At 45.4% G+C, this 10,590-nt stretch overlaps 1 protein-coding gene across 1 annotated transcript; it reads right to left on the minus strand.

Annotated features, from left to right (window-relative positions):
• Window positions 1–671: 671 nt before the first annotated feature.
• Window positions 672–9,777, minus strand: LOC108789702 (alpha-2,8-sialyltransferase 8F-like). The gene is made up of 5 exons (XM_018559782.1): window positions 9,644–9,777; window positions 8,386–8,530; window positions 5,202–5,314; window positions 3,016–3,102; window positions 672–1,131 (listed from the first exon to the last, which is right to left on the minus strand). The coding sequence occupies exons 1-5, from the start codon at window positions 9,775–9,777 to the stop codon at window positions 672–674; spliced, it is 939 nt and encodes a 312-aa protein (XP_018415284.1).
• Window positions 9,778–10,590: the final 813 nt, after the last annotated feature.

The raw sequence follows: 10,590 nt of genomic DNA on the forward strand, positions 1-10,590 counted from the left end.
GCCATGGATGGAGCGCTGGGTGTTAATTACAGGCAGCGCTGCATTCGGCTTTTGACAGGTAATTAGGTTACACAGCAGCGGGCTTCCCCACTGCTTGTGTAACCTAACTATTGAAGCCAGTGCTATCACAGCCTCTACTCTGTGTTAGAGGCATGAGCTCTGTGGATGGCTTGGACCAATGGCAAAGCGCCATTGGTCCAAGCTGTCCAATCAAAAAAAGAAAGAAAAACCCCCCACTGAGGCCATCGATCTCGATGCCTCAGCAGGGATGAGCAAGTGAGGGACAGGGAGGCTCCTCCCTGTCTCCTCCCTTCCACTAGCGTGGGGACGGGTTGGGGGTGGAGCTTTGGTCGTGTGGCGGGGCTTTGGTTGACAGGGGGCGGGGCTTTGGGCCGGCGACGGGACGTGCTGGAGAATGCCTCACCTGGAACATGAGGTACACCACGTCACTGATATACAGTAGTGCATCAGCAAAATGTTTTGATGCGTGTTTTAAAAAAAGGCCCAGACAATGACCTCAGCTGTCAATTCTCAAAAATGTATCGTGACTATTTTATTGTGAAAAAAAAAATACTGTGGGTAAACACTGTAAACAGACCTTTCATGGCACATGACAATGACTGCACCTCAAAGTGTAATCAAGGTTTATATGAACTCCATAAGCTATACATTTAACACTTCCCGACTTGCAGATGGAGCGCTCCCATTGCATGCATTTTCATGTAGTTATAGAACTCATCGGGCATGGAGTGGAAGCCGGGTTTGGGATTTATGTCATCATAATAGTGGTGAGAGATCGCATTCCCTTCCGTGTCGTTAGAAAAGGGCCAAAATCCGTAGAGGTTGACTTTGTTGCAGAGTTCAATGGCAGCACTGACCAGCATGAGCCCTGAAGACAGACGCTTGGCCTTAACGCCCTTCTCTCTCCAGTAGCTGGAAAGGTTCCTGAGATACTCTGGATGGAAGAACGCAACTTTGTTTTCCAAATCAAAGTCTTCTACCGTGTACAAGGCCCGGAAGGAAAGCGCCGTTAGGCTCCTGTAGGAGAAACCTGGCAGTATGATCATTGCGGGTCCGTAACCTTTGACAAGTTTGATGAATGACTTCCGTCTTCCATACAGCCTTTCAAACCTTTAAGTATAGAGAGGCCAGTTACTAAGTGAAGAGAAATGCATTTACTTTATAAATGGGGGAAAAAAGGAAATCCCCCCTCAAAAAAAATGGACTGGCTTGATCATTCCGTCACTAAGAGCAATATTACCAGTCCTTCCATTGCCATGACAAAGGAACATTCTTTAATTGTCGTGGCAATGGGCCAAATGCTTTGTTACCATGGTAATGGGGTAATTCCTCCACCTACATAGCAGTCACATCGAACCCTACGTTGCCATGAAGAGAGCCCCATTCTTGAGTCACCATTGCAATGGGCATGATTACTTGGTCACCATGGCAACAGGCCTGATTGCTAAGCCGACTCAATACATCTGTCCTGTTGCTATGACAAGAGGCCAGATTTTTTACGATGACTATGACAATGTGGTGCATCCTTTGGTCATGATGGCAATGGGGCCCAACCATCTTTTACCATATGTGGATCCCTCCACCGCTATGTCAATTGGGTGGAATCTGTGCTGACCATGGTGAGAGAATGAATCCTTTAGTTTCCCTGGAAACTAGGCAGATTTCTCGGGGACAACGACAATGGGACATATCCCCTATGGAAATGGACACACCCCTTGGTCAAAATGAGTAAATTAATGAATCCCTCTGTTTCCACGGCAATGGGCAGATCACCAAGTCGCAGTGGCAATGGTCTGATCACCATGGAAACAGGATGGAATAGCAACAAGGGCTAAACTGTCTGTTGCCATGGCAATGGGGCTAAACCCTCTATCGCCATGCTCACTGGGACTAATCCATGACTATCGAGCCACGTCATCTCTAGATAAACCATTCCTACTTTTTGCCATGAACCACATAGTGTGCTGTTAGGCCTCTTTTGTTCATAAACCTATCATTGATGTCAGTGGAAGAAGGGCCCCCTATCCTTGGTGTCAATAGCAAAAAGGCCCCTTGTTATTAATGACCGTGGGAGAAGGGCCCCCTTGGGTTGATGACAGTAGCAGAAAGGCTCCTTATCATTGGTGTCAGTGAGGCAAGGGCCTCCTATCGTTCATGTCTGTGTGAGAAGGACACCTATCATTGGTGCCAGTGAAAGAAGGGTCCTTTGTTTAATGCCAGTAGTGGTAGATGGCAATGAATAAAGGACCTGTATCATTGGTATCAATAAGAAAAGGGCTCTCTATCATTTGCCATTTGCGTTTGTGAGGGAAGGGCACCCTGTCATTGGCATCAGCATGAAAAGGGTCCTTATGATTGGTCCCATGGGGAAAAAGGTCCACCTATGGCGGACATGAGTGGGAGAAGGTAATTTTATAATTTTATATAAGAGACCCTTTGATTTTTTTCAGTGGTTAAATGGTCTAGATGTTGAGGTCCTGAGACCATTTACAGGAATTAGCAGCCTCAGCCTGGTATTTGCCCCAGAACCTTAGAGGTCTCCATGCACCTGAATAGGTGGTTATTTCTCCTGTGCTCTTCTCCCAGTTTTCTATAGCCAACTTCTACTCTGCCTCCCCTTTACCTTCAAGTCCTCCCTTCCCTTTTGGCTGATGAGGCTGTATTACATAGCAGTATATTATGAACCTATAGACTTGTTAATAATGCACACTATAAAAGAGAAGCTGTCACCTTGTCCATGTAAGGCAAAGTGACGATTTCTCTGCAAAGCTCACCCCACCCCATTATAGTAACCTTACCAATGCCCCCTCAGCTTCAATAGCTGGCACTTCAAGGCATGGAGGAGCCTGTGACCTCCATCTCTCCAGGTCTAACAGCCGATCACTAAGCCTGGGGAGGGGTGGGGTGATCATTTTTTGTAGAGACACCATCACAGTGTCCCTTAAATAATTACATTTTCTTTCAAAACCCTTATGTCAAAGAAAATCCTCTCACTTTTGTATCAGAATGCTTGGGTTAGCAGTGACGAGATGGGACTTTGTACCAATGTCTTCTACCAGATTAAGAGGAGGCAGATTAAGCCTGTAACAGATTGGAGAGAAAAGGTGAAAACGTATGGAAATAACATGATGGTATTTTTTTTCCGGAACTGATAACATATTGTCAGGCAACGGGCAAAGTGCAGCAATGTATGGACATTCTATGTGACCACTCTACAGCCAGTCCATAAACTTCTCTAATAATAATTAAGTAGTATAGATAGCCAGGTGGCTTATTTTCTTTTATTTTTCCACTTCAGATAAAAGATAATGTCCTGCAATGATTAGGAGCTGTGGCTGATATTGGAACCTCACCTAAAGAGAACTGTTCACAAAGGCTTACGCCAGACAAAAAAAGAAAAGAAAAAGAAAAAAAAATTGGAACAAAACCATTATTATTTCTCTTTAAAGGGTATTTATGGCCCAAATCTTTGTTTTTTTGTTTTTTTTACTGATGTGTAGAGTGGGAAAGGCTTATTATCCCTGTTGGTATATTTATCATTGTGTTCCATTAGGGCTGTCCATGCACTTTTGTGAGACCATTAAAAATATTCAACCAAATAGTACAAAAATTATTATTAAAAAACTGGACATTCACATTTCTCTACAAGCCCATATTTTAAATATATTTTTCAAGGCTAAGACTTTGACAGTGGGTCTGTCTGCTGTGGATTGGTGGAGCCAGGTAGGATACCTTGAGTGAGCCAAACATATGATTGCCTGGGGTCACATATATGCTTAGCTGGACTATCACAACCTTGTCTATGAAGATCCAAAGAAAGAAGAGCATTGGGCACTCCGGGTGCTGCTTATCTCTGGGGAGTGTGGTGGAGCATTGGGCACTCTGGGTGCTGCTTATCTCTGGGCAGTGTGGTGGAGCATTGGGCACTCCAGTGCTGCTTATCTCTGGGCAGTGTTGTAGAGCATTGGGCACTACAATTCTGCATATCTCTGGGCAGTGTGGTAGAGAATTGAGCACTCCGGTTGCTGCTTATCTCTGGGAAGTGTGGTGGAGCATAGGGCACTCCTGGTGCTGCTTATCTCTGGGCAGTGTGGTGGAGGATAGGGCACTCCAGGTTCTGCTTATCCCTGGGGACTGTGGTGGAGAATTTGGCACCCCAGGTGCTGCTTATCTTTGGGCAGTATGATGGAGCATTGGGCACTCTGGGTGCTGCTTATCTCTGGGGAGTGTGGTGGAGCATAGGGCACTCCAGGTTCTGCTTATCTCTGGGGAGTGTGGTGGAGAATTGGGCACCCCGGGTGCTGCTTATCTTTGGGCAGTGTGATGGAGCATTGGGCACTCTGGGTGCTGCTTATCTCTGGGCTGTGTGGTGGAGCATTGGGCACTCCGGTGCTGCTTATCTTTGGGCAGTGTTGTGGAGCTTTGGGCACTACGGTGCTGCTTATCATTGGGCAGTGTGGTGGACCATTGAGCAGTCCCGGTGCTGCCTCTCTCTGAAGAGTGTGCTGGAGAGAGTAAGGAACCAGCTTTTTTAAACATGCCCATTAAATCATCTTCACATGGGAGTAGACATATGCTGTTACCCTAGACAGGAGATTATGTCTCAAAAAATCCAGAATGGGTGACTGTAAATAGATATTTGACATTGGTTTGAATACATGAGGTAGTGCTGGACCTTGTAGAGTGGGTTTCCCTATGACTGCTCAACTTGAAAGAGATCCAGAGTCCATTAGTCAAAGAATGTACCCAGGCTGATGAGGCATGGCCTCATTTGAGGTATCCTACCTGGCTCCATCAATCCGCCACAGACAGACCCATGTTTCCAAGTCATAGCCCTGAAGAAGGAAGGCAATCCCAAAATGAGATGGCTATTTTCTGTATATGTGGTTCCAAATAAATTAGATTTTTAATGATTAGAAGCAGTTTGAGACTTTACTTTAATGACAATGCTCACCCTCTATGACAACCATACAGAAGCATGACCATTGTCGAAGTGGAGGCTCAATCTGATTGTATAAACCTGTTATCAAGGACGGCCTATATTGTATGCAGCCTATGAGGTAATCTCTAGAGGTACTATTAGGGGGTTCATAAAGCCCTGGCTTAAAACCTGCTGTGGTGCACTGAACATTCTAATGGTGCATTTTCTACTCTAGGTCTAGGACAGCCTGGTTCCTCACCTGAACACAAAATCCATGCTGTCAATTTCCTCCCCGCAGGAACTGTTCTGTAAAATGCCACCATTGCCGACCACAGCACAGGTGTTGAAGGGTTTCCTGAGGAAAGGAGTAATCTAAAAGCACATAGAAAAGAATAATACATCAGCAGGAATGCGCATGTTATCTTCTGGTGTTAAGAATTACAAACATATATAGTTTCCATTCTCCTGAAAGTGAAGCTCTAGGCCCTTTTATTGTGTTCTCCACTGTCTCCCAACACCTTTAAAGGACCAAAATGTTTTTGTTTATTGAGATCAGTAGCTCAAACTATAAGTAAACAATAAAGGTGATCAGCTCCAGTAAGTGTAATGTAAAAATAAGAGCTACCAAGCACTAAGGATATAACTAAATATCTGGAAAATGTGAAAAACAATATTGTGCCGAGCTAATAATCATACACATCGAATAAATTTAGGGCTGTTACTGATTAAAATTTTCGTGTTCGATTAATTGAATTTTTTTTTAATCGATTAATTTTGATTAATTATAACGCACATACAGATCCAACTACATTGGCCTATACACATACAGCACAGCAATGAAGTAATAAAATGAACTAGGATCACACTAATCCAGCACGTTATTATTCTGAGTTGCCCCACTCAAGCGGCGGCCATATTGAGTGGGGCACGTCAGATTAATAACGTGCTGGATTAGTGTGATCCTAGTTCATTTTATTACTTCATTGCTGTGCTGTATGTGTATAGGCCAATGCCGCGGCTGGCGCTCGTGCAGAAAGTTTCTTGGGCAAACTCACCGACCCAAGTGGCTCCGTCGGCTAACGAAGGGAAGGGGGGAGGAGTCCGGTGATTTATACTGGTACCTGTGATCTGAGGAGACCTTATCGCTTTTTCTGTGCATGGGCTTCTCTCCCCCATTAAGAAGGGAAAAAGCGCATTTGACCTAGCTATGTGGGCTCCCCAGGTGAGCACTCACTTGTCATCACTCATTGGGTGGAGGTGAAGGTGGGCCTGCATTGTGTGATTATCCTTACCTGAGAGTTACATGCAGATTGGCTGCAAATCATCTGAGGAATTTTCTTGCACAATCACCATTATTTGCTTTTGTTTTTTCCCGGGACTCTTTATTGTCTATATTGCTTTTTTTTTGTCTGTGTGTAGATATTTTCTATGCCTCATTTCTTTGAAGGCTCATATATGTGACTCATTTATATATGTTTCTATTTATTAGATGTGTATGATTATTAGCTCGGCACAATATTGTTTTTCACAGCTCAAACTATAGCTCATGTCAGAGCAGTGACCTTATCCAGTGGTTCTGCCCAAGGTTTCAATCAAACAGAGTAAATCGAAAAGAAAATAACTGCTGCTCTGCTGTCTGTGTGGATCGCCTATAGACAAACCCACGTTTCCAAGCCTTAGCCCTGGAAAAAGAATTTAATTCTGAAATTTGTTGGACATTTTCTGTATATATGGTTCCAAAAAAATCTAATCTTTAATGATCAAAAGCACTTTGAGAATTTCATCTATAAAAACCATACAAACTATGCAAATACATTTCTGCTCAACTGAGTCCAGAACAAGTTCCAAGTCCTGAACAATTCCCTTATTTCAGATGGGGTTCCTCTTTGGGGAGCAGCAGCAATCTAGCAGCTGGTTCCTATAATACTGGCCCTTAGGGCGGGTTCACACCATTTTCCGGGACCAGATCTGGCACTGCATGTGGCACTGCCGTGGTTTCTTAGTCGCTTTGGGTGCTGGTCATTGCCGGGGAGGGCTTTGCGAGCACTCCTTCCCTCCCAGCTGTCCCATTGGTTCGCAGGGACCTGTGGCTTTCTGGTAGCCCAGACAACGGGGGGCGTCACTGGCCCCTGCTGGGTTTAAATTCCAGCCAGAGCCAAGACTTGTTGCTGAGTTATTCTGCCGTACCCATAGCAGCTACAACGCCTCATTTCCTGTTTCCTGCCTCCCTTCCCTGCTATTCGGATCTCCTGGTTATCGACCCCTGGCTTGCCTCACCGTTTATGATACTCGCTGCCTGCCTCGACCCAGACTGTACTCTGACAACGCATTTTGGATTATCCTTTCTTGTACCTCAGGCTGGACTCTCCTTCTGGGATTGTTCCCTGCTATTGGGTTCCAATCCAGCAAACAGGGGAACTTCGCTCCTTCCCTAACAATTCCAGACCAGACAAAATGAGTCATGCAGTATTTTTCAGGTCTGGTCTGGAACGGACTGCGCTGGTGTGAACAGAGGCCACAAATAGCATAGGGATGCATTAAGATGGATTTTGGGTCCGGAAACAATCTGGTCTGGTCTGGAGATGATCTGGATGTGGTGTGAAGGGACCCTGAGTGCAGCAACCTTTAGCTTTTGCAGCTTCTTCTGGACCTCATATCCGACACACACTCTGAAACAGCCTAGTTCGGTCCAGCTGAGCCAAATCAACAGACCATTTACAGAGAAACCGAAGCATGGAATTCGGAAACCACCCCACCCTAAGGATTGCAAGCCAAATCAGCCTACCTAACACTTTTGTAAATGCCATGGGTAAAGACATACAGTGGGTCTGTTTAAAAGATAGACTTGCTGGATTCACCATAAAAAGGAATTTTTTTAAGATCAAGATCATAAAATTTCCCTTTAAAGTCGTCAGACGGTGCCCACACACCTTACGATAATCGCGGGAAATCCCGTGATCGCGCGATTATCGTAAGGTATGTGGAAGCCGTGCGACCTTACAGTAGTAAGTTGTTCGAAAAACCGCCGAGCATCGTACGATGTTCGGCGGGTGTGTAGCATGTTCGTAAGATAAAAGCCAGACGGGCCGGTGTGCGCAAGTGCACACTGCCCTTTCGGCATTGCGGTCATCGGAAGCCCGCCCCTCAGGGGGGGCGCGGCTTGCGATCATCGCGAGTACGATCTGCCTGTCCAAGATGGGCAGATCGTACGTTTTTTTAATTACCTTACAACCATGGCAAGACAAAAGTCTTGCCATGGTTGTAAGGTGTGTGCCCAGCCTAACTATTTTTTACTTTCCCGTTCACGGAGGAGGCCCACTATTCAGCACCCTTACCAACTATTTGGCTGTGACCACCCTCATGTTATCGGCAGAAGAAAATGTTCTGATCAAATCCAGTAATTTCACTATCGTCAGTTCGGCGATACACGATAAATGATTTACCTTTGGCAGCATCTGGAAGATATGCTCATTCACTCCAATTGTATGGCTGAGGTTTGTCTCATATGTTAGAATACGTCCGAGAGGAGCATTATCCTGGGTGGCCAGTAGCATGTGTTGTGCATTGCAGCACTTTCCTAATGCCAGTCTGTCAAAGAATCACAGTTTAGAACAGCTGCTGTTGTTGTTTAATCCATGGTACATTGTCCATGTAATAACAAGACGCATACTCCCCCCCCCCCCTCCATATTGTTCTTTAAAATTAGGGATGCACCGATACCAGTTCAGATACCAGTGCCGATACTTGGCATTTTCATGAGAACTCCCAGGGTTTCAGCGGTTGCAGCTGGGACCTGGCTCTGGCGCTCAACCACTGTCCTGAAATCATTAGTCTGTATTGTTTTAGAAAAACTGTCACATGACACTAAACAAAAATGTATCAGTACTTGTATCTGTGAGGACTTGGGCAAGTATCCGTACTCGTACTCGCACAAATGGTATCGGTGCATCCCTTTATATATGTTTATAAAAACAAAATCATACATTAAGACAGAGATGTACAAATCCCGGGAGCTCTGTGTGCTCCTTACAACTGACAGCGGCCTCCTAACTATTGAATGTTTCTCTAGTCTAGTCTTGGAGCCCGAAGAGTATCTGTGCTTGTACCGAGTACGGTACTTTGTATCAGTGCATCCCTATTTGAAACAACGGGAGCTTCTATACTGGTGCTCTTAAAATGTGACACTCCTCTCAAAACATGGATGCTTATAGTCAAACTCTAGCCATTTTATGAAGATGTTTATAGAGTCAAAAACTGGGTATAGGAAATTAGGAGATTTCGTTTTGCTACTTTGCACAAATGTTAAAGACAAAATTCAGATTTTGTTGGTGAGCTTTAGTTGGCTCCCCAGAGTTTCATTTAAACTATCTAGTACGTGTTCTTGCATGAAAACACAGCCCTTCATTACCTGGGAACAGGGCTGGATTTCCCACAAGGCCACAGAGGCCCGGCCTCGGGGCAGCAGGGAGTAGAGAGGCAGCAAGGGTGTGGAATTCCTATCGCCCGATGTCTGGGACATGCAGTTCTGGGTGCCGGGCAGGTAGTTTATTTCTACATTTAGCCCAGCTTTGGGCAGGCAGAGCTAAATGTAGAGCGGGGAAGCTGCCGCTTGTTTTGTACAAGTGATCTCAGCAATGCGGCCAAAATCACTTGTAAGCAGCCTGCAGTCCAGTCCATTCCCCCACTGCCCCCAAAGGCTACCTCTGACCCCGCTGGCTGTCACTCTCCTCGCTGGCCGCCTCCCTCCCCGCTGTGGTTTTCGGGGGCCCACGCTCTTCTGGGGGATCCGGGACAATTCGTTCAGGATGGGGAGCAGGAAGCAGAGCAGTTGCCATTGTCCATTGGGGGGGGGGGTTGGCGGGCAGGGGGGGGGGCGCATTGTGGAACCTGGCCTTGGGGCAGCAGAGAGAGTAAATCTGGCCCTGCCTGGGAATATGATGATATGAGATATTAGGGAACAAAGGAACCCAAATTCTATCGATAATGTTTACTCTAATACTAACCCTAATGCTATCTGAACGCCTTTATTTGTCAGCAAAGACCCGTGCTCACCATGTAAACATTAGCATGATGATCATACGCCATCACGTGCCAGAAATTGGGAAATCGTTCTGCTAATCTCTGGTTGAGAAGGTTTAGAACACTTAAAAGAAAAACATCTAAACCTCTAATATGTGACTGCCACTGATGACTAAGTGCAATCCTAAAGTACAACAACATATCTTAGTTTATGAGCAAATATGGACATTCTGAATATACACGTGGAGATGAATTATTATTAAAAGATGTCTACCAAAAACAGCCAACAAAGTATTCCTCAGACAGCTGAAAACCCGTGCATCATATTCAAACCTCTATGTCCCATAAAGCATGTACACTGATCAGCCATAACATTAGGACCAGCCACCTTATATTGACTAGGTCCCTGTTTGCAGCCAAAACATCTCTGTCCCATCAAAGCATGGACTCCACTAGACTTCTGAAGGTGTGCTGTGGTATCCCCAGGTAATCTGCTACAAACCATTAGCAGCAGATTATTTAAGTCCCTGTGGTGGGGCCTCCTTCACTTCCCACGTGCATCAGTGAGCCTTGTCCACCCATGGCCCTGTTGCTAGTTTACCGGTTTTGCTTCGTTGGACCACTTTTGG

The sequence above is a fragment of the Nanorana parkeri genome, unplaced genomic scaffold (assembly GCF_000935625.1).
Source record: "Nanorana parkeri isolate BGI_ZX_2015 unplaced genomic scaffold, ASM93562v1 scaffold416, whole genome shotgun sequence".
In the NCBI taxonomy this organism is placed as follows: domain Eukaryota; kingdom Metazoa; phylum Chordata; class Amphibia; order Anura; family Dicroglossidae; genus Nanorana; species Nanorana parkeri.

Bases quoted from the DNA above. Each gene is read 5' to 3' on its own strand.
- LOC108789702 (XM_018559782.1), bottom strand. From the start codon at position 9,777: ATGGCAACTGCTCTGCTTCCTGCTCCCCATCCTGAACGAATTGTCCCG. The intron at 5,315-8,385 runs GTAAATCATTTA...ATGTGCTTTTAG, and splicing joins TCTTCCAGATGCTGCCAAAG to ATTACTCCTTTCCTCAGGAA. The intron at 3,103-5,201 runs GTGAGGAACCAG...AATCTGTTACAG, and splicing joins AGCATGGATTTTGTGTTCAG to GCTTAATCTGCCTCCTCTTA.